The 24346-nt window shown below is 32.5% G+C and overlaps 4 protein-coding genes across 19 annotated transcripts in view; 2 read left to right on the forward strand and 2 right to left on the reverse strand.

Annotated features, from left to right (window-relative positions):
- sult3st1 (sulfotransferase family 3, cytosolic sulfotransferase 1) overlaps positions 1-2512 on the reverse strand; it is a 17632-nt gene extending 15120 nt beyond the window's left edge. The window contains exon 1 of the mRNA XM_087244689.1: positions 2090-2512. The gene's annotated coding sequence lies outside the window, so the exon portion shown is untranslated. The remainder of the gene's footprint in view (positions 1-2089) is intronic.
- Positions 1-12631, forward strand: part of LOC798736 (uncharacterized) — a 16760-nt gene extending 4129 nt beyond the window's left edge. The window contains exons 2-4 of the mRNA XM_087244688.1: positions 657-1436; positions 2434-2558; positions 12445-12631. Of these exons, the coding sequence (XP_087100814.1) occupies positions 657-1436; positions 2434-2531 (878 nt within the window). The 3' untranslated portion in view covers positions 2532-2558; positions 12445-12631. The remainder of the gene's footprint in view (positions 1-656; positions 1437-2433; positions 2559-12444) is intronic.
- Positions 5832-20053, reverse strand: apol (apolipoprotein L). Its single transcript, XM_087244626.1, has 5 exons — positions 19752-20053; positions 10432-11019; positions 10268-10303; positions 7188-7286; positions 5832-7099 (listed from the first exon to the last, which is right to left on the reverse strand). Exons 1-5 carry the CDS (start codon positions 19760-19762, stop codon positions 6157-6159), a joined length of 1677 nt encoding a protein of 558 aa, XP_087100752.1. The 5' UTR covers positions 19763-20053; the 3' UTR covers positions 5832-6156.
- The window catches only part of LOC101886115 (uncharacterized), a 22759-nt gene continuing 17470 nt past the window's right edge, over positions 19058-24346 (forward strand). For 8 of the 16 annotated variants that reach the window (XR_015480897.1, XR_015480900.1, XR_015480901.1 and 5 more), the window contains exon 1: positions 19058-19172. The gene's annotated coding sequence lies outside the window, so the exon portion shown is untranslated. The remainder of the gene's footprint in view (positions 19173-24346) is intronic. The other 8 variants (XR_015480898.1, XR_015480905.1, XR_015480906.1 and 5 more) reach the window with 1 other exon arrangement.

Here is a 24346-nt window from a genome sequence, read left to right on the forward strand (position 1 = left end):
ATAATTTGAATGTGTTCTTTAGTAAATGTAACAATCTTATGGTTGTATAGAACTTTGAATTTTTTTTTTTTAAAGGCTCAAATTTAATGTATATAAAAACTGATAACTAAATTTTAAAAATTGTGGCAAAAAAGAACTCATCTGAAATTTCAAAAACCTGAATTATTGTTAGATCCAGAAATGACCATTGAGTGCTGCAAAGTAATTTTTTACTCATAAAACATTTAACATTAAACCAAAACATAATTTAGTTTTTATGTTGGAAATGCTTACAAATTCAAAATTCGAATAAATTATTATGATTAGCTTAAAACATGCATAAACTTAATGTGATTTGATAATCATATATGAATGAAATCAGTAAGAATTTTTACTATTATTATTATTTTTACTGTTATAGTTATTATTAGTAGCATTTTCACATTGAACATGTCCATGTAGATTCTAAATAATTTGAATAAATGCATCTTATAAATAGAGTATTTTATTATAAATATTATAATAATAATTCAATTCAATTATTAAAAATGTAAATACAGTATCTTCCTCTTTTGGCTAAGATTAAAATTGTAATAAATTTGATCAGCCTGTTTCATTTCACCTCAGTAAAAAAGTAAATAAAAATCATCATCTCTATACTGCTTTTCTGTATGCAGAACAAGGCATTAACCTTTCTGAGCTTCCTAAACTGAGACTTGTCCTGATCGGAGTGACAGAATCTGGAAAAAGTGCTGTTGGCAATGCCATTCTGGGCAAGAAAGCCTTTGATGAGGTCGGGGTGAAGACACGAGTGTGTTTTGCACGTCAGGGTCTGGTGAGAGGACGCCAGGTGCAAGTGGTGGACACTCCAGGTTGGGAATGGTTCAAAGTCAATGGCTCCTCTACATCACTATGGTTCGTAAAGAAAGAGATGATGATGAGTATGAGTCTGTGCCAGCCTGGTGCCCATGCTCTGCTGCTGGTGGTGCCACTGTCATTCTCCTTCTCCCAGCGTGAGCGGCATGCCGTGGAAGAACACATAGAGCTGTTTGGTCAAGAAGCTTGGAGACACAGCTTGGTGCTCTTCACCATCTTAGACAGAAAGCAATTGCGTGGTTCCAGCCTAAAGCAAGAAGTAGAGTTGAATGTGGAGCTGTATAAGCTGGTTGAGAAATGTGGAGGCCGTTTCCATGCTTTGTACAGCAATCCCAAAGCGGGTGAGGACCAGGTGGCTGATCTTCTGGCTAAGATCACGAAAATGATGGAGACCAATGGAGAGACAATGATCTCAAGTAAAAATGTGTTGGAAAAGGTTAAAGAAATGGAGAAAGAAGAGGAGAGAAAACTGGAGGAAGAGCGAAAGTTGAAGGAAGAGAACCTACAGAAAGTACGAGAAGCACTGAAGGCAAAGGAGTTAAGAAGGTCAAGGAGGAGAATGGAACAACAGACACTGGATGGTAAGATAATATATGTCTTTATGGGTCAGAAAAAATTGACATTCTTGCTAATTTTGAAATAAAATGTGAAAAAAAGTCAATTAACTTTCCCAAAATGTATCATGGTTTTATTTTTATTTTTTTAAGTATGTTGCTATACTATCTATAGGCCAAACATGATGTTCAAGTTAAAAATATAGGTACACACGTTAATACATTTTTTACTAAACTTTTACAGTCAAAAAACAAAAACACAAAACATTGTTTTTCTTAAATGTCATGACAGAATTTTCAACCACCCTGTGGAGAAAATAATAATAATTTAAAAAAAAAAAACTAAACCAGCAGGTCTGACTGGCTTAATGATATTAACGTTAAACTTTCACCTGTCATGGTTTTAGAGTTTGGCTAATTTTTCAGTTCATTTCAAAAGCTTTTTACCCCTTCACCACCTAAACAGCAGTTTAAGCCTGGGACTAAAGTTAATTTAAGAAACTTTAGCTCAGAACAATCAGCTTAATGAAATTAGACTAGTTGTTTAGACTTTATTTTGGAGAGTTTTTTTAAACTAAAAGTTGTGACAAACAAATATTGACATTCAAAATACTATAACAAGAGCGTATCATACCGCGGTTATCAAACCTTGAAATATTAAACATGCCAGTGTTACTCACGTGTGTGGGGGCAAAAACACCTCGACGTCGTTTTCAGTCTTTCCTGCTCCTCCAGGTAACTATCACTGCAAAACTTACAGTATTAGCCTAAGCAGGGTTGTTGTATTTAAGTTAGATTATCGCCCAGTTTTTGCTGTCTTTTACTACGAGTTAAAGATATTTAAGCTGCAAATCAACAAGTCTGGCGTAGTTAGTTTAGTTGCTTTTTTAACGTAGCCATAATACTTTTCAACAGGCCAGACCAGCAAATATTTGGAGAACTGTTGTCAATGTTGTCACAAAAAATATGCAGCTAATTCCTGCAAGTGCATTATCATTATTTTCGCTTGTTTGTTTTTTTTCAGGTGTGGAGCAGAAAGGATGGGCTGGGGACAATCAGAGCAACAAGATTCCTCTCGATGAAGGCGGAAGTAACTCTCTTCTGAGCTGCAAACAACAGTGAAAGCTGGAAAAGGAAAAGATTGAAAAAGTACTCTTGCAACTTTCACAACTCACCGCCAGAGGCCGTCATTACTTCAAATATGTAACTGATACAGTTAACACAGCGTTAACTTGACAACAAAACTAACGTTATATTATTTTGTGAGCGACACGCGTTTATTGTTGGTACATTGATCCGATGATTAATGATTTGTGGGTCATTCCTGCCATTCGATAATATTTCAGCTTGAGCAAACTTAATTTTTAAAAGTGTATTGATTATATTTTAATAAATAACCTACATAATTAGGCACAATTTAAATAAATTTTTTTAAAAATCATGTTTTCCCAGCTCAGGCATTAAAGCCTTTATTTTCTGTTTTATTCTTATTTGGACACCCTTTATTCTCAACCTCGTAACGGACAAAACTGAATTGTTAATAATAGTATTTTACAAAGCTTTTGCTATAAAAACCCACATTTACCTATTGCTCATATGTCAAATAAATGTAATGGCTAAAATATACCATTTTTAAGTTTTAGATTTAAATTTGATTTAAGTTACAATTATACAATTTATGCATTCTTTGGTCCCTTAATTTTTTTAAAAAAGTTTTAAATTTAGATGTCTTACCCAACTGTCACCTCACAGCAAGAAGGGGTTAGTTGGCGTTTCTGTGTGGAGTTTGCATTTTCACGTGGGTTTCCTCCGGGCGCTCTGGTTTCCCCACAGTCCAAAGAAATGTGGTACAGGTGAATTGGGTAGGCTAAATTTTCCATCGTGTTTGAGAGTGTGTGAATGAGTGTGTGTGTGGATGTTTCCCAGAGATGGATTGCAGCTGGAAGGGCATCCGCTGCGTAAAAGTGTGCTGGATAAGTTGGCAGTTCATTCCGCTGTGCCAACCCCAGATAATAAAGTGACTAAGCTGAAAAGAAAATGAATGAATGAATGTCTTACACAAAACCACATAATGTTAGGCCCTATCATGGTGGTTGGTACTCAGCAAGAATTTTTTTCTATATTTAATTGTTTTCCTTATTTTATTTTCCAAAAAATAATATTAATTTCACAGGGTTGAGAATACAGTGACGAGGTTGAAGATTGTAACAGGTTTGAGGGGACAGTTTAATTAAAAAAAAATTTAATAACTAATTTGAAATTACATCTAAGACTTAACAAAAACACTTATTTACTTTAGTAAAACATTTAGCAAAGGCATTAATCACACTGGGATGAAATTAAACTTCATTAAACCAAACTACAGTCAAAATAAAAAAAAAATAAACTGTTGCAGGAAACTGGACCCTTAGTAACCTTTAAAAATGCTGATAAAGGCTTATGTTACCAAATATATTGCTTAACAGAACCTACAGTAAACAGTAGCAACAGGTAGCCATGTCTAAAACATTATTACCTGGAACATAAATAAAAACTGCAGCAAAAAAGTTCTTCTTAATGAAATTGTTAATGAAAATTCTTAATAATAATAATAATAATAATAATAAAATAAAATTATATAGCCAGATGGGCTGGTCTAAGTATTTCAGAAACTGCTGATCTACTGGGATTTTCATGCACAACAATCTCTAGGGGAAAAAATTATATAGTGAGCGGCAGTTCTGAGGGCACAAATGTCTAGTTGATATCAGAGGAGAATAGCCAGACTGGTTGCAGCTGATAGAAAGGCAACAGTAACTCAAATAACCACTCGTTACAACCGAGGTCTGCAGAAAAGTATCTCTGAACGCACAACACGTCCAACCTTGAGGCAGATGGACTACAGCAGCAGAAGACCACCAGGGGATTCAACCAGGGATTCCTAAACCTTTTGATAGCTTAACCCTCTATAATATTAATATGAATTATGCCCTTAATGACCCCCTCTCTAAAGCTGGGTAATTTTCACAGGACATAGAGATAAACAAACTAATCACATAATTAAAAAAAAATTTCTTAACTTTACATGTTCTGATTTTTTAGCTTTTCATTAACTGATGATGAAACTCGTGACACATTCAAAATAAAATCTGCAGCTGATAAGGGTGCCATGTCTGACATAAAATTGCGTCAAAGTTTAAGTGAAAACACTGCTTCAAATATTTTACCAGTGACAAAAAAAGTTATAATAAGAATATATTTACTGAAATGTTTTTTTTTTAATTAAAATTCTTGATAAATTAGGTGAATATCTCAATCCTGTTACAAGTTTACAACCCCAAAACAATGACATGTGTAACGGGGTTGAGTGTGATGGGGTTGAATTTTTAAAACAAAATGACCTCTGCTACTCGTGTGGTTACAAAGAGAAGGCCCACATGGCAGCAATTAAACAAGAATATGTCATATTGTTTAAAAATAAAAAACAACCATATTCCATCTTAGTTTTACGTTACGGGGTTGAATTGTTAAGCTTGACCGTTCCCTTCATAACTATAATAAACATAAAAAATGTAAATAATTGAAAATATATCTTGCCTTCTTTTGCACCATGCTGGTGAAGAGAGCTGAATGATGTCACTTTCTGTCTGTGATGTCAAATAAGAGTAGAGTCTAAATTGCTATAGGCGGAGAATTTCTGGCGTGACGGGGTTGAGTTTATATTGAGGGACAGAACTTTGTAACCTGTTTTTTTTTTTAATCACAAGAAAAGAACACAAATAAATAGTTTTAATAAGTAAAAAAATGTAGACACTGTGTGCATCTTATTAAATTTTGACAGTGCCTCTGGGACATAACAAATTGACAAGCTTGGTTTGTGACCAAAATATTATATTTTTTTATACTAAAAATGTTTTTAATGTAATTTTTTTTATTCATTATAATGAACAAAGTAAATCAATGATGAAATTGTGATGCTTTTAAAATGACATTTTATTCAACAACCACTTAAAAAAATATGGGGGACTGAAATATTACCGAATGCCATGAATGACCCTTGTACTGTCACAACTTGTTGTAATATTGTTGTAATGTTTTGTTTGTTCTGTCATTGGGAATCTTACAACATTATGACTTCCCCAAAGCTCAAAAACATCTAACTTTTTAACTCAAGTTCTACATTAAACCAGGATTTTTCTGATATTTCAGAAGTAAAACTTTCATATTCATTATTATTGTTAATACAACTCACTTCTAGCTTACAATTAGCAAAAGTTGCCTGTTTTTCTATCATCGTTGAAAAAATAAAAATAAAAGCTGTTATAAACAGTCTACAGGATATCCTTTTATGCTTATACGCCCATTTTATCATATGACTTGATCTGTCAGTGTTTAACTGAAGCACACAAAACCCTCACACCACCCTCAACAAAATCAACATTGTTTTATCACTGTTATTTGCATTTATTCAAAACTCCAGCTGACTTTACAATGTAAAACATATACACAGAATAAACAGCTTTAAGCTTACAGTATATCCACAGTACATTGATTTTTAACTCTTAAAACATTTATTGCTAGTGCATGAATATTTCTTATTGCTTTTATTTTACAGACATAAATTGTTATATCGAACAAGTCTGAAAGTGTTGTGCAGTTAAACTGACTAGCGTTCTATAAGAGCAGGTCTAATTGCAGTTCTAAATAGTTGCTCGTTCAGTGCAAAAGCTTGATGCTAATTCTAACTCTTGTTGAGTGTTTTAGTATTTTATGGCAAAAACAGTTGCTCTAACACTTCCTGGCTCTTCCTAAATCTCCATATTCCAATGCATAAGGAATCATGGATCTTCTGCCAGGCCTCCAGCTCAGATTTCCACACAGTTGCTCTGGAGCGGATGAGCTGAGAGGCATCACTCTTACTGCCCTTAGCCAGACTTATGCTCTCTTTGCAAATAAAAATGGCATCTAGGCCAATAAAGAGGGCATTTAGAGTGATAAATCCAGCTCTAGCAGACTTTGTAAGTGCTAGGGGGGTCCCCTTTGCCAGCTGTCCAATGTCAGGGAGATCTGCAGCTAGTTTGGGAATGCTGCGAGCGCTCTGTGCTTCCTGTAGCCCGATCTTAGCTGCGGTCGCAATCACTTCTTCACTTCTGAGCACTGTTACAGCTGAAGCTCCATCTACTATAGCATCAATACATGTGGCTACTCCTCCAACACGCACAATCAGCCTTCCTGCTGCAGACACATCTACAGTATCAATTGCTGCTACAGCTTCCAAACGCTCCTCACTACTGGCCACCTCCAGACAGTCTAGTATCTTCCCAACATCCTCCATGTATCTCTGAAAAATGTTCTGTGCATTTTTCCCATGATGGTTGTTGACTGCTGCTTCAGTGATGCCTGTTACTATACCATTGACACCACTGGTCACGCCAAGACCAACACCTGTCAGTGTAAGAGCCAATGACACCCCTGCTGTTACAGGGGCAAGAGCAAGACCAACGATGGACAAAACACCTCCAGCCACCCCTACTGAACTGCCAGCCACAGTGGAGATACTGGCGCCCATCTTCATCCTGTCCAGCTGAACTGCGCTCTCCTCCAGATCTGTCAGGAACTGCTCCATTCTAGAGCAACGCTGACTGAATATACCAATGAAGCGCTGAGCATGTTCCTGAAAAATGAAGGTCAGCCTGATGTTCTGATCCATCCTAAACAATAAAAGTGTATATTGTTTACAGCAGGCATTCAAGACAAAAAAGAAGCAGCTGATCAAATAAAAAAAGCTAGAGGTCTCACCTTATTTTGCACAACTGCTTCAAATGATCGAGCATGTTTTGCATGGAGTCCTCACTTAAGTTCAAACTGAACTTCACTAGAGGTTCACCCGTTTTACAACTGTAAAGAGTTTTAACAAGTTTAACAATCTTATTGTATCTCAAACACCATAAGGAATGAAAGTGCTTGCATTGTAGGGTAAGATGAGGAAAGATGCCAAACATTTACTGTTAAACTGTAATAAGTGTGGTTTATTTTATAGTTTATTTATTTATTGATTAAACACAGCTGGTACTGCATTAGCTCCATATATTTGTACCAATCAGATGATTACCGACACACTATAAATTACCAGAGCTTTCTACTCCAGTCATCTTCGTCTTTAAGAATCCCCCTTCCACCCATACTCGTATATCTTTCTCAATTCACTTAATTTGGCCTAAAGGTCATGATAGATTATTTTGGTCTGTGTACTGTCAAAGATCTTGCATTGCAACACAATATGGGGTTGTGACAGACTGTATTCCAAAGCTGCCATTTTCTATTTTGAAGGAAGAATTTTAAATGGGAAAATCTTAATGAGCTCATTATATATACATTACCAAGTCCATGTAACATACAACATTATATGAGGACAACCTTTTGTTTATTTTGGGTAAAGAATATATATTAAAGTGCTTGTAGAATTATTTAGGTAAACAAAATAAATCAATATTGTTAACAGTTATATACAGTGCATCTAGAAGTCATTATTTTACTCAAACCTCTACAGACAATATCCAGTAATGACAATGTGAAAAAAATGAGCATAAAAATCATAAATATCACACAATTGTACACTTAAGGAAAAGCATATCTATATAATGTTCCACAGTTAAGAGTGCACGTGAGAACAAACCAAGCTAAGTCCGGGGTGATGTCTATCTTTTACCAGGAAAACCACCATAATCACACAGCCAAGTTAACAAAGGAGGAACTAAATGACAACTCTGTGAATGTAGTTTAGTGGTCCACCTAGAGCCCAGAGCTGAACCTGATTAAACATCTCTGGAAAGATCCAAAATGGCTGTACACCACGCTCCCCTTCCAACCTGAAGGAGCATGAGAGGTACTGCAAATAAGAATGAGGAAAAACTGCACAAAAAATGTGTGGCGAGCTTGTAACATCATGCTAAAAAAAGACATTATGCTGTAACCAGTGTCAAAGGTGCTTCAACGAAGTACTGACCAAAGACTATAATTAGTTACAGTATGAACATGTGAAACTGTTGATCTTATTTTTTATTTGTAAGAAATTAGCAAAGATCTCAAGCAAGCGTATTTTCACGTTTTTTTAGGAAAAATAATAAACTCAATCCTTTTCAAAATATGGATGTAACATTAAAAAACATGGGAAAAAGGGGGCTTTAAAAACTTTCTGAATGCACTGTGTGTATTACATCCTGCTATAAAGCTTTTCTTGATAACCGTTTACCTATGTACTTTTCAGAAAGTGAATTGTCCACTTTATGATCTTAACATTGAAGCAATCTATTTTCTGAAGTTAAATATTAATTATCTTGACATGACTGAAGTGCTGAATTGCAGAGCTGGTCCAAACATACGATACCAATATCCCTATGATTAGATTTCTTCTTAACTGCTGTTTTTGTTGTCGTTTTGCGTATTTGTGTGTTATTTTCTTACTGTGAGGAAAGTAAATATATTTATTTATATCATCACCTGAACACAACTCTCAGAAAAAGTGTTCCTCAAATTATGGATTTTGCAAACAACATGTCTGTTATTGATCTCCTTTAGTGCTTTCTTTCTTCCGTGAAAAGACAATTCACAATTTAAAAACAACTTATCTATATGTACTGTGGTGGTTTTTAGTACAACTTTACAGCTTCTTTTAATTACCAACTAACAAGCTAATTTGCTAATGCTAATAATAGCAGTGCATTCTTGTGCCTCTTCCTGTCACAGTTTATGTTTAGTGTAAGTAGCAGTGCGTCTGGCATCATAAAGTTTTACTTTAATCCAATATAAAGTCACTTGCATTAATCTTATATAAATGCTGAAACAGTAATTTTTGAGAATACATGATCACCAAGCATACAATACCTGACAAAAGTCGTTTATCCCAGTTGTAAGAGCAACAAATAATAACTTGACTTCTAGTTGATCATTTGGAAAAGTGGCAGAAGGTGGATTTTAGATGAATCATCTGTTGAACTGCATCCTAATCATCATAGATACTATAAAAGACCTATTAAAACCCGCATAGACCTAAGACTCTCACAGAAACCAGTCAAGTTTGGTGAAGGAAAAATCATGGTTTGGGGTTACATTCAGTATGGGGGTGTGTGAGAGATCTGCAGAGTGGATGGCAACATCAATAGCCTGAGGAGGACCACAGGAGAGGGCAAATTCTTTAGCAGGGTAGCGCTCCTCCTCATACTTCAGCCTCCACATCAAGGTTCCTGAAAGCAAAGAAGGTCAAGATGCTCCAGGATTGGCCAACCCAGTCACCAGATATGAACATTATTGAGCATGTCTGGGGTAAGATGAAGGAGGAGGCATTGAAGATGAGAGTCCTGACAACTGAGAGTCCTGCAAGAGCACTTTCTTTGCCATTCCAGATGACTTTATTAATAAGTTATTCGAGCCATTGCAGAGATGTATGGATGCAGTCCTCCAAGTTCATGGGAGTCATACACAATATTAATTCTTTTCTCACTGCACCATGACTTTATATTCTATATTGTACATTGTTTCTGTTAGTGACAAGACTTTTGTCTAAGCAAAGTTAGACCTTTCTGACCTAATTAAATAATTAAAAATCAAGGCATTATCATATTTTATTTTGGTAAATAAGCGTAATCAAGAGGCATTTGCCTCTCATATAAGCCACTTCTGATACCAAATGATCAACTAGAAGTCAAATTTATTATTTGTTGTTCCTAAAAGGCAGCAAGACTTTTGTCAGGTAGTGTAGCGTCACAATACTCACTTGTATTAATATGTTCATACACCTCTGTGAATTATGATGTTTGAATCTTTCCTCATCTTCTCTTATTGTTTTTTTTTTTCTTAATTGTATGATTTAGAACACTTACCTATAGACATCTTCAAACCACAAAAAACTCTTGGATCTGTAAGACAGGAAAAAAAAATAATGCAATAATAATGAAATTTACCAGTTTACTTTGAAATTGCCACTAAGATGATTTGCTACCCTGTGTCAATCAAATAAGTAAAACAAATGAATTCAAGTACTAACTTTTTCTCAATCCTCTCACAAATCTGTTCTGTGATTCGTATGTATTTGTCCAGCTGAAAGGTCAGGACATCCAGATTACTGAGTGAAGGAAGGAAAAAGGTTTCTGCATTTCGTTTGAAGTGAATTAGAAGAGGAGAAGCCATCCTGGCAGCTGTGATGACCGATCGCACACTCTCTGGACTCACTCCTTTTGGCAAGAAGCTTCGTCCGGTGAACACAAACAGCGATGTGACTCTAAGCTTCTCCACTGCATCCAGAAAGTGGTCAAGTTTCTCTAGCCCCTCGAGGGTGTCCTTCAGGACGGCACCCAGATTCTTCTCCAGCTCCTGATATCTGGACTCAGCTGTGACCTGAGTTAAACCACTCCACAGGAATTCCCCGAAAGCCTTGAACTTGTTCTCGGAGCGCTGAACGTGGTCAAACTTCAGACTGACTTGGTCTGCTTGGTCCTTGATGTCTCTCATGTTCTCCAGCTCTGTCTCTCTCTGAAGGGTCCATTTTGGTTGCTTGTCGCAGAAGTCTCTCACTGTCTGGATGTAGTTTAGAGTGTTTTCGACATACTCGGAGAGGAGATGCTGTAGTTCTTCTCTGTTTCAAGAATCAAAACAGCAAAATTTGTTAGAAATCAATAATATATTTAATCAGAGCACATAATTATGTGATTAAAGCATTTCAAAATATGTATAATATATGATATTATATCTTAACATAACTAGCAGCTCATTCTGAATGGGCAGGGCAGATTTTAGGTTGCCCTACAGTCATGCAAAACAAGAGAGCTGAAGTTCCCTTTTGTGATAATATCTAGGTTAGGTTCGTGACAACAGTTTGTTGCATCGCGTTTACTGCAATACACTGTTGGGTTTTGCTCTAACTTTCGCAATATTTTGCAATCACATAAATTCATGCCAACTGTGTCACCAAATGTTTCAAATGTAAACAATCATGAAGCTGATATTGAAAACTCGGATTTTGAAAGTATATTGACCTAAATGTCTATGGTGATCATTTTTGTCAAATAGATTTTATGCATTTAGCATAGTATCAGCTAATCATCAGTCTATCTCAACAATTCTTTCAAGAATTACGTAGTCTTTGGTCATAAATTCGGCTTCTCACTGATAACAATGTTTGACGTCTATTTTAGATAAATACAGCAATGTTTGTTTGTTTTTTTTAATTCCAGGATGCTCAGGAGGATTATAAAGAGGACACACTGGAAAACTATATTCAATAATTACAGTCTAAGCCACATTGTTTGTTTGTTTGTTTGTTTGTTTGTTTGTTTGTTTGTTTGTGGACAAAAAAATGTTAACACCCAAGTTTAGAACCATTACATCCATTTTAAACTAATGTATATATATATATAAGGAAAATATTACAAATACACTTTAAAAATGTGTTAGTCGACTCAAAGCTTCATACAATTTAAATTGGTTTTAAGACCTAACAAAAACAATGCAAGAATAGGCACAGAAATTAAAAATTAACTAACTAGTTTTTATAGAAGTAAAGTTGGTTTTATATTTGCACATTCGCACTTACGCTCCCCTAATAAAATATTAGAAAACTATTGTTTGCAAATTCCAAATAGCGAAATCACACTAGCAGACAACTATTATCAAACTACAACAGCGTTCATGGTCAAAGAAATCATGCTAGTGTTGTTTGAAGTGTTACTTACATGCGATTTCAGACCGAATATTCAATATCGCGTGAAAAACAACAAAGGGACCGAGTCAAAAGTTCTCAGGTTGTTGAAAAACGAACAAAAGGAATTCAGCCAATTACTATAACGGTACACATCACTTACATTTTGCATTACAATGACATGTTTTTATTGATTAATATATTTCATGTAATTTTATATATATATATATATATATATATATATATATATATATATATATATATATATATATATATATATATATATATATATATATATATACATACACACAATTTTTTGTTTCTGATTTATATGTAACCTTGTCATTTGATTTGTTTAAATAGGTTTTGAAATCATGGCCTGTGCACATCAACATCTGTGGACCCTGCAGAACATGCATGCAACCTGTGCCCTGCTGTTTTCCTTACCTCTGTCTTACCCATTGTCTTAACTAAATATTGTAACACTGTCATTTCTGTTTTTTCTGTTTATGACATGTTGTTGTACATTAAACTATCATTATATCATAAATAGTGTGCATTTATTATGATCATTATAATTTGTTGATCCTACAATGATTGGACAACAAAAAAAATTACACATTTACATACACAATGAAAAACAAACACTACAGAAATTATGCTCTAAAATATTACTATAAACTATTGTAGAACATATATTTCTCCAAACTTACTTGTGAGTGATAGATATTATTATTACAGATGTCTGACATTAATTTGTTGATGCTACAATTATTTCACAACAAAATATTAAGATATTTACATTCATGAAAAACACTACAGAAATTATGCTCACAATTATTAATAAAAAATTTCACACCATATTTTTCTCAAAAAGTGCTTGTGAGTGATAGGGGATATTATGACTGATGTCTGATATTAATTTGTTAATCCTAAAATGATTGAACAACAAGATATTACGATATCTGTGTTTAACATGAAAAACATACTGTAGAAAATATGATTAGAATTATCAATATAAATTTATTTACAAGATATATTTATGAAAAGCTACTTATGAGTGATACACAATATTATTACTGATGCCTAATATTAATTTGTTGACACTACAATGGTTGGACTTTAAGAAATTTAGACATCTACATCCACAATGAAAAACACTACAGAAAATATGCAAACAAATATTAATATAAATTATTTCTCAACATATATTTATGAAAATGTACTTGTGAGTGATAGATAATATAATTATTGATGTCTGATATTAATTTGTTGATCCTACAATAATTGTAAAGCAAGATATTAGGATATCTGCATTTACCATGAAAAAAAAAAACTGAGGAAAAAATGCTTATAATTATCAATATAGTTTTTTTTTTACAAAATATATTTATGAAAAGCTACTTGTGAGTCATAGATAATATTATTACTGATGGCTGGATTTAATTTCTTTATCCTACATTTATTTCACAACAAGATATTAAGATATTTAGATTCATAAAAAAAAACACTACAGAAATTATGCTTTTAAATATTAATATTAATTCATATCTAACATACATTTATTAAACGGTGCTTGTGAGTGATAGACAATAGTATTACTGATGTCCGATGTTCATTTGCTGACCCTACAATGATTGTGAAACAAGATATCAGGATGTTTACATTCACAATGAAACACACACTACAGAAATTATTTGCATAAATAAAGCATATTAATTAATGTACAGGATATATTTATAAAAAGGTCATTGTGAGTTATAGATAATATTATTAACGATGTCTAATTTTAATTTGTTGCTCCTACAACATTTGGACATTAGAAAATTAAGATTTTTACATTTACAATGAAAAAAACACACTACAGAAATTATGTGCACATAAAAATGAATATAAATTAATGCAAACCATATATTTATCAAAATGTGATTGTGAGTGATAGACAATATAATTATTGATGCCTGATGTTTATTTGCTGACCCTACAATGATTTTAAAACACAATATTAACATATTTACAATCATTAAAAACACACACTGCAGAAATTATGAACACAAATTTTAATATAAATTAATATACATTATATATTTATGAAAAGCTTCTTGTGAGTGATAGACAATATTACTGCTGATGTCTGATAATAGTTTGTTGACGCTAAAAACAAGATATTAAGATATTTACATTTATGAAAAAGACACACTACAGCAATTATGATCATAAATATTAATGAATTTTTTTACACCATATATTTCTCTAAAAGTACTTGTGAGTGATAGATAATATTATGACTGATGTCTGATATTTATTTCTTTATCCTACAATGATTTCACAACAACATATTAAGACATCTGCGTTTACTATAAAAAAACATATGCTGTGGAAAATATGCTTATAATTATCAATATAAATTTATTTGCAAGATATATTTATGAAAAGCTTCTTGTGAGTGATAGACAATATTACTGCTGATGTCTGATATTAGTTTGTTGATGCTACAATTATTGTGAAACAAGATATTAAGATATCAACGTTTACCATGAAAAATATGTACTGTAGAAAATATGCTTATAAAAATTAATGTTAAATTGTTTGCAACACGTATTTATATAAGGCTACTTGTGAGTGATAGGGGATATCATGACTGATGTTTGATGTTCAATTGTTGATGCTACAGTGATTGGACAACAAAATATTAAGATATTTACATTCACTGTGATGAAAAACACAATTAATTATGCTTAATTAATTATGAAATTATGCTTATAAATATGAATATAAATTCAACATATAGTTGTGAAAATGTACTTGAGAGTAATAGATAATATACTTATTGATGTCTGATTTTAATTTGTTAATCCTACAATGATTTTGAAACAAGATATTAATATATTTTACAATTAAAAAAAAAACACTATAGAAAATATGCTTTAAAAGTCCACCTTAATAATTCTTGTGCACAATAGTAAAATAATATTTCAATGGTGGTGGTAATGGTGGTATTGATTTCAAGCATGAATCTTTATTTTTGTTGTACTCGTATAACTTATTTAAAGAATATTATAAGTATTTTTGTTACTTTTTATGTTAGCCTAAAGTCAAAGTCATGAATGTGTGTTTTTTTTTTTAAATATATATAAAAATAGTTTCCCAGAGATGGGTTGTGGCTGGAAGGGCATCCGCTGCATAAAATCTTGCTGGATAAGTTGGCGGTTCATTCCGCTGTGGCGACCCCGGATTAATAAAAACTAAGCTGAAAAGAAAATAAATGAATGACTTAATAAAAATATTTTTTATTAGCATAATTTTTCCAGCATTTGTCTACATGTTCTAGTCTAGTGTACTCATCATTTCTTTTACTAATAACATCTCTTTCAATATTATTTTGTATTTTTTTAAGTTTGCTTACAACCACTGCATGTATTTAATCTTTTTATTTAAAAATATAAAATTATGTTTTTTATACATTGTAATTTAACCAATTTTTCCCACATCAATCTTCATGTTGTGGTGACATCAATTGTTTTACGTATAATATTTATTTATTTCAATATTTTTCTCGTATTATTTAAGTTTGCCTATAATCAATCTTCTATACATTTACAGGTGTAAAAAAGTACTTTAAAATATATTAGTTTAAGCAAAATTTTTTCCCACATGAGTCTTCATTTTATGTTGTACTCACATCAATTATTTTACTAATGTGCACAGCAATTATATGGTGAACTTTTAAAGCATATTTTCTATCAAGTTTTTTTTTTTTTTCCAAAATCATTGTAGGATTAACAAATTAAAATCAGACATCAATAAGTATATTATCTATTACTCTCAAGTACATTTTCACAACTATATGTTGTAAATGAATTTATATTCATATTTATAAGCATAATTTCTGTAGTGTTTTTCATCACAGTGAATGTAAATATCTTAATATTTTGTTGTCCAATCACTGTAGCATCAACAATTGAACATCAAACATCAGTCATGATATCCCCTATCACTCACAAGTAGCCTTATATAAATACGTGTTGCAAACAATTTAATATAATTTTTTATAAGCATATTTTCTATAGTACATATTTTTCATGGTAAACGTTGATATCTTAATATCTTGTTTCACAATAATTGTAGCATTAACAAACTATTATCAGACATCAGCAGTAATATTGTCTATCACTCACAAGAAGCTTTTCATAAATATATCTTGCAAATAAATTTATATTGATAATTATAAGCATATTTTCCACAGCATATGTTTTTTACAGTAAACACAGATATCTTAATATTTTGTTCCACAATCATTGTAGGATTAACTAATTAAAATCAGCCATCAGCAGTAATATTGTCTATCACTCACACGTAATTTTTGAGAAATATATGGTCTACATTAACTATTATTAATATTTATGCACATAATTTCTGTAGTGTGTGTTTTTCACAGTGAATTTAAATATGTTAATAGCTTGTTGTCCAATCATTGTAGGATCAACAAATTAAAATCAGCCATCAGTAATAATATTGTCTATCAGTCACAAGTACATGTTTCTACAATTAGCAAAATATGAACCTATAGTTGTAATTACAATGTAACAAAACAGTTAAAACAATGAACAACACATACAGTGTCCAATCATTGTAGCATCAACAAATTGAAATTAGCCATCGGTTATCATATTGTCTATCACTTACAAGTACCTTTTTATATATGTTTATATGTTGTAAATGAATTTATATAAATATTTGTGATCATAATATCAGTAGTTTATGTTTTTCAGTGAATGTAAATATCCTTATATCTTGTTTTACAATCAATGTAGGATTAACAAATTAACATCAGACATCAGTAATATTATTGTGTATAACTCATAAAAATTTGTGGAGAAATATATGGTGTAACATAATTTAAATGAATATTTACGACCATATTTTTTTAGTGTATGATTTTCATAGTGAATGTAAATAACTTAACTTCTTAATGTCCAATCATTGTAGGATCAACAAATTGCTATCAGACATCAGTAATAATATTATCTATCACTCACAAGTACCTTTTGAGAAATATATGTCATAAAAAAATTATATTAATATTTGTGTGAATATTTACTGTAGTGTGTGTTTTTCAGTGTGAATGTAAATATCTTGTTTCACAATAATTGTAGCATCAACAAACTAATATCAGACATCAGCAGTAATATTGTCTATCACTCACAAGAAGCTTTTCATAAATATATAATGTATATTAATTTATATTAAAATTTGTGTTCATAATTTCTGCAGTGTGTGTTTTTAATGATTGTAAATATGTTAATATTGTGTTTTAAAATCATTGTAGGGTCAGCAAATAAACATCAGGCATCAATAATTATATTGTCTATCACTAACAAGCACATTTTGATAAATATATGGTTTGCATTAATTTATATTCATTTTTATGTGCACATAATTTCTGTAGTGTGTTTTTTTCATTGTAAATGTAAAAATCTTAATTTTCTAATGTCCAAATGTTGTAGGAGCAACAAATTAAATTAGACATCATTAATAATATTATCTAAAACTCACAAGCACCGTTTAATAAATGTATGTTAGATATGAATTAATATTAATATTTATAAGCATAATTTCTGTAGTGTTTTTCATGAAATAAATGTAGGATAAAGAAATTAAATCCAGCCATCAGTAATAATATTATCTATGACTCACAAGTAGCTTTTCATAAATATATTTTGTAAAAAAAATTATATTGATAATTGTAAGCATATTTTCCACAGTTTGTTTTTTTCATGGTAAATGCAGATATCCTAATATCTTGCTTTACAATTATTGTAGGATCAATAAATTAATATCAGACATCAATAATTATATTATCTATCACTCACAAGTACATTTTCATAAATATATGTTGTAAAATAATTTATATTAATATTTGTGTGCATATTTTCTGTAGTGTTCATTGTGGATGTAGATGTCTTAATTTCTTTAAGTCCAACCATTGTAACATCAACAAATTAACATCAGAAATCAATAATTATATTATCTATCACTCACAAGTAGCTTTTCATAAATATATCTTGTATATGAATTTATAAGAATATTTATAAGCATATTTTTATAGTATTTTTCTTGCATTTCAAAACAAGTTTATTTAAAAAGCACACTTCATACACAATGATAATTTAAGAATAAATCCATTACATCTCCCATTTCATCATTTTATCATGCAATTACATTGATTACAAACACAAATTACAAAAGGTCTGCTGGTCTTCCTAGTGCAGCTCTATATTGACACATGGGACATGAAACAAACATTGGCAAGAATCTCACTTAATATGTAATGAAAGTACAACTTATTACATTACTATGTAATATGTGGCAATTATGTATAAAAATATTGTGCAAATACATGCAAGTAAAAAAAAAAAACATTCCAAAGTGAATAATAGCATTGTAAATCCCCAAATGCATAGATTCTCATTTTGGACTCTTTTCGTCCACATGAGCCGAACTCATTTCATGACACTGTTATTTGCTGTCTTGAAAATATTTTTTTATTCACATGTACTTCAGCAGAGTAACATTTTAAAGGAGGGAGCCAGTGGTGAAGTTCACAAGTCTCAATCTGGCCATCTTTTGCTTGCGTACAATCTGTAAATAATTAGGAAAAAGAAGAGGGGAAAAAACATATATAGTTATTCATATTACACATGAACATGTATACTTGTGTAAAGTGTATATACATTAATCATAACTCAAAAATCAGTGTATAAAATTACTATTCTATACTAATATACTATTCTAAATTACTAAGTCTATTCTAAAGGTTTTATGTTTTTAAATTGTTTTAATATAATGTATACATAAACATGTCTGTGATATATTGTTTGCAGATGATTTTATTAAGATTAAGTAGTAGGCTTACTATAGACAGTGAACGTTGGCAGCTTGATTTTACAAACTGATAGTTTGTAGACGGTCCCTCAAAAAAGCGATGACGTCACCTCCTTCATAGAGGTAAGCGTGTTTTTCTACTCCTTTAAAACGCTGAGTTTGACAGAAAAGTGTGGCGTACATTTTGCTCATAATCGACTACAACGGTAAATAATTGAATTTGGATTCTTTACTTGCTGATTAACAAACTTATTGAACGCAGAGGTCGGAATGTGCGAATATAAAACCAACTTTACTTCTATCTAGTTTTTCTGCTTTCTGTGTTGCTGTTGTTGTTGTTTTGTTATATAACTTATCTCATCTGATGGACAAAAGTTAAGCTCCTTCATCTGGTTATAAACGAACTCAAGGATTTCACTCTGAAATGACTTATCTAAGTTAAGGGATTGTTCACTCAAAATGTACATTTCCACACAATTTACTCATAAACAATCAACCTTTAAGAATTTATTTCTTCTGTTCAACACATTAAAAGAGAATCTGAAGAATGTTGGAAAAAAACAGCTATTGACATCCATATTAACCAAAAATACAGTTAAAGTTAATGGCTGAATTTACCCAACAACAATGTCATATTATCTTCGTGTTTGTTTAACAGGAAAACAAACTCAAAAATTTAGCCCAATTGTTGACAGATAAATTACATTTAAGTAACTTTAACATATGGCAGCAAACAAACAACTTCGATCTAAAATATTACTTATATAAAATAACAGGCTACTCACCTGCTGTCCATCGTACAGCCTGCTATGCCGATGTAAACCTGCTAGACTGAGTAAAGAAAACTACAGGTAAATCTTTTGTTTATAATGGAGGAGACTTAGGTTTCGGTTTCTTTTCTCCATTTCAGTTGCTCCGCCTGTAACCAAGAATTCTGCGTCAATCAAATCCCAACTTGCTTCTCTCACGAAAAATAGTTCCACGTTGAATGTTATCAGTCGCCATCAGCCAAAGACAATATAAAGGCGCATTGTATGGCTGTGCTGCTGATGACTCCGTCAGACATTCCTGTGCTCACATGGCTTTTAGCGTCATGCGTTTGTTCAGTCCATAAGAGGGCGTTGAACCTCATGCAGTTAGGGATGTCCTGGTTTTGGGAAATATGTTTTCAGATTTTTTTTAAAAAAATTCATTCTCGTGAAAAGTGTGGCTTGGTTTTAAACGCTCACTGATGCTATGCAAAGATAAATTATGTAAATATTAAATACTTTTAAATAGTTCCATATGAGATATAAATGTTAAAAAAAGTACAAACATTATAAATGTCCATATTGCGGTGTAAGCAACCAGCCATGAAATTTTGTGCACAATTTGATATTTTTACATACTTTTTCCCAGTGATGGATTGCGGCTAGAAGGGCATCCGCTGCGCAAAACATATGCTAAATTGACGGTTAATTCCGCTGTGGCGACCCCAAATTAATAAAGGGACTAATGAATGAATGATTACTTTACTCTTGAATAATTATGCTGTTCAATGAGAGGGTACCCATCTTTTTAGATCCCGACACACTTTGTTAACAGGATTGCCTTTTTCAAATGAAAAGTAAAATAATATTAATAACAATAAAAATAACAGCAATAGCCCAGTTTACTTAAAATCATATGTATAACACATAAAAAATTGCATATTGCAAATATATTTAATTTGTTTTCTTAAGGTATGCGCAGTGTCCACATGAGGTCACCATTGAACAACTGTACGAGAAAAGATCTTTCGAGTTTCTCCAACTACACTGTATTCTATTCAGAGGGGCTCATCCCTTTGGCCTAATCTTCGCATTTGAAGGCTTTACCCAGCTTTAAAAGGTTAGGATGAAAGGATAGTGCATAGGAATGAGCCTTTCTGAATAGAACACAATGTTTGACACCAAACAACTTTTCTGCATTCATGGAGGCCTGAAGTATCCATCACTTGTGCCCTTGAAATCTTTCATTCTGAGAGCACTTCAAAGTGGCCAGTTTTGACCAGTGCAGTTTGGATGATTGTTTTCACTCTTTTAAGAGAGTGATAGGCTATACAGTATGCCATTTGGGATTCACTGCTTGTTATTTGTTTAGTTAGGGAAAGGATTAAAGATGCCATATATGTCCTGCAAATAATGTGGTTTCAACTAGGCATGGGATGATAACCAGTTTCAAGGTTTACAGTGATTTGCAAAAGTCAAGGTTTTAAAACCGCTAAAATGTTCTGTTATATCATTTCTAAGGTATTTGTAAGGGGTATGTTTTGTAAAGAAATCTGTGTTTTTGAAACTAATGAAGACAGCAGAAGTCAATTATTTATTTTAAATATTTAGCCTGACATTATTACTGTTCCAAATGTTTCCTGAAATAAAATATATTGTTTTCAATAGAGGGAAAGTTGTTGTTGGTTACCCAGACATTTAAAAATAATATATTTTAGAGCAGTAATCATAATACTGTGACACTGTAAAACCATGATATTTATACAGTCAGAAACTCATACTGGCCCATGCCTAGTTTAAACCATTTTGCCCCAAGTGAATTCCTAGCTAAAAATGTAAGAGTGGAGTAACATCTAAAACTTTTGTTGTTTTTGTTCTATAGGGGAGAGTGGGGACAAAGTTACACTTTTTGTTTTGGCCAAATAATGAACAAAGTAATGGGGTTAGATAAACCAATTTTTTTTTTAAATCAACAACACACAAGCCTCCCCTACAAATGAGCACTGATAGTATGATCGCCAGACCTATGGTTTCTTTGCAGTATTGCAAGAATTAGATGCTTTGTTTCCAGTGAGGACTATAGAGAAACTTGTTCATGGTTTTATCAGCAGCAGGGTGAATTACTGTAACAAACTCCTCACCGGCCTTCCCAAAAAAAACAGTCAGAGAGTTGTAGCTCATCCAGAACACTGTGGCCAGAATTCTAACCAGAATTAGAAAATCATACCACATTACACCTGTCCTCGGGTCTTTACACTGGCTCTGAGTTACATTCAGAATAGATTTTAAAATATAATTACTTGTTTATAAATCAATAAATGGTCTAGGGCCTCAATACATTACAGATATGCTCACTGAATACAAAACTACCAGAACACTCAGATCATTAGGATCAAGTAAGTTAGAAATTCCAAGAGTTCAAAGCAGGGTGAATCCGCCTTCAGTATACTCCTCCTGCTGCTGGAATCAACTTCCAGAAATGTTTAGATGTGCTCCAACAATAGGGCCATTTAAATCCAGACTGAAAACACTTCTGTTTAGCTGTGCCTTTACTAAATGAGCCCTGTGCTACATCCCACAGATCACACTATAATGTTTTTCTCTTCTTTTTCATTTTTTTATAACCTGATTTAACACATTTTAATCTGTTCTTACCAGTTTAAATAATTTGTTATTATTTTATTTATTATTTTCTTGTTTCTTTAATTCTTGTTTATGTAAAGTTTGTTGAATTACAATTGTGTATGAAATGTGCTATTTAAAAAAACTTGCCTTGCCTTGCCAAAAGTGTAAGGAGTAAAAATGTTACTATTTACCCCACCTGCGGGGCAAGTTGTAACAGACGAAGGGTTAGTTGTAACATGCTTAAAAAGTCAGATTTCACACAACCCCCTTTCAAGATATGTGCTATATGGAACTTTTAAGCCAATTAAGCACTTTTAGTACTTTTTTAAAATCAGCCTTATTTACAGTGAACGCACAAAACACACTTTGTGTTATTGTTTTTAACTCGGTGTTAAACTGAACAGTGCTGGAATGATTACTGAAATATCCTACTCAGGTAAAAGTTCCATTACTTGCCAAAAAATGTAGTGCAAGAGTAAAAGTATGTGCTGTAAATATTACTCTAAGTAAAAATTAGCCCTTTTAAAGTACTCAAGAGTATTGAGTATTATGCTGTAAAAAACTGATGCATTTACATGCAATTTGTGTTTGTGTGAGTGTAAACGTAATATTCTGTAGTGCATTTACTGTTTTAGACTGTTTAAGTCATGCGTCATCTTCTCATCAGTGATATGCATCTAAACCAGTGGTCACCAAACTTGTTCCTGGAGGGCCGGTGTCCTGCAGATTTTAGCTCCAGCCCTAATCAAACACACCTGAACAAGCTAATCAAGGTCTTACTAGGTATACTTGAAACATCCAGGCAGGTGTGTTGAAGCAAGTTGGAGCTAAAACCTGCAGGGACACCGGCCCTCCAGGACCGAGATTGGTGACCCCTGAACAGTCTCTCAATCATTGTGTGTAAAGATTTTGGACATCTTTTCAGACACTTTTAATGCTTCCTAATAGTTTGCTGCATTTACAAAGCAGCCAGTTCAATATGATGAGAAAAACTACTCAATTACAGTAATTAGAGCATTTGTAATGCGTTACTTTACACCACTGAAACTGAAGGCTTATAATCAAATCAAGTCCCCATAACGTATTTCTAGAGCTTCATGTAAAATGTGCAAAGCCACTTCCTATACAGGAAAAGGATGAGAAGTCATAGCCATATTTCAGTTTGTGGGACATATTTAGTACATCTGGCAGGTATAGTAGTGGTAGAATGCTAGTGTATTGTAAATAACATAAAGGTTTTGTACTTATTAAATAACCTCACTAAATCATTTTAATACCCATGTGATCCAGAACATCCAACATCTCAATAGCAAACCAGAAGAAGCAGATTTGACAGAGAAACAGAAAATTACCATTTTTAATCATTTGACCTGCACTAGAAAAAGTGAAATATGTGTGTGAATGATTGGCGGTGTGTTTGTGAGAGCGCATGTGTGGTGGCTTCCCGCTGCTCAGAACTGGTGTAGTGGTGACACACTGTTAAGCTAATTGGATTGGATTGAGAGAAGTCTTCCTGGGAAAGGAGTAGTTGGGAAGGTCAGGCATTCCAATATCACTGAAGCAAGCAGAATTTGATTGGTCGCAGCCTGTGTGCATGTTAACACCACCACCAAACAACCACACTAAAAACATTTTTAAATCTCATCTATTTGTTATCTTATACAGGCTCGTAGCCAGCCTTTTGAAAAGGGTGGTTCTTTTTTCTTCAAAAATTGACCTTTTTGCAGTTATTCGCCTCATTTTTATTGAATTATGAGGTTTAAATACTGCATTTTAGTGGTATTTTAAGCATTATAGGTGGATTAGCTTGGTCAACATAACCACACTTTATGAGGTACCAAAAACACGTTCAATAAATAGAATATATATATATATATATATATATATATATATATATATATATATATATATATATATATATATATATATATATATATATATATATATATAGTAGCTTATTGCCATTTATTGGGCAAATAACCAACTGACCAGCACTTTGAACTTTT

This window comes from Danio rerio, chromosome 3 (genome assembly GCF_052040795.2).
Source record: "Danio rerio strain M-AB ecotype USA chromosome 3, GRCz13ab, whole genome shotgun sequence".
NCBI lineage: Eukaryota > Metazoa > Chordata > Actinopteri > Cypriniformes > Danionidae > Danio > Danio rerio.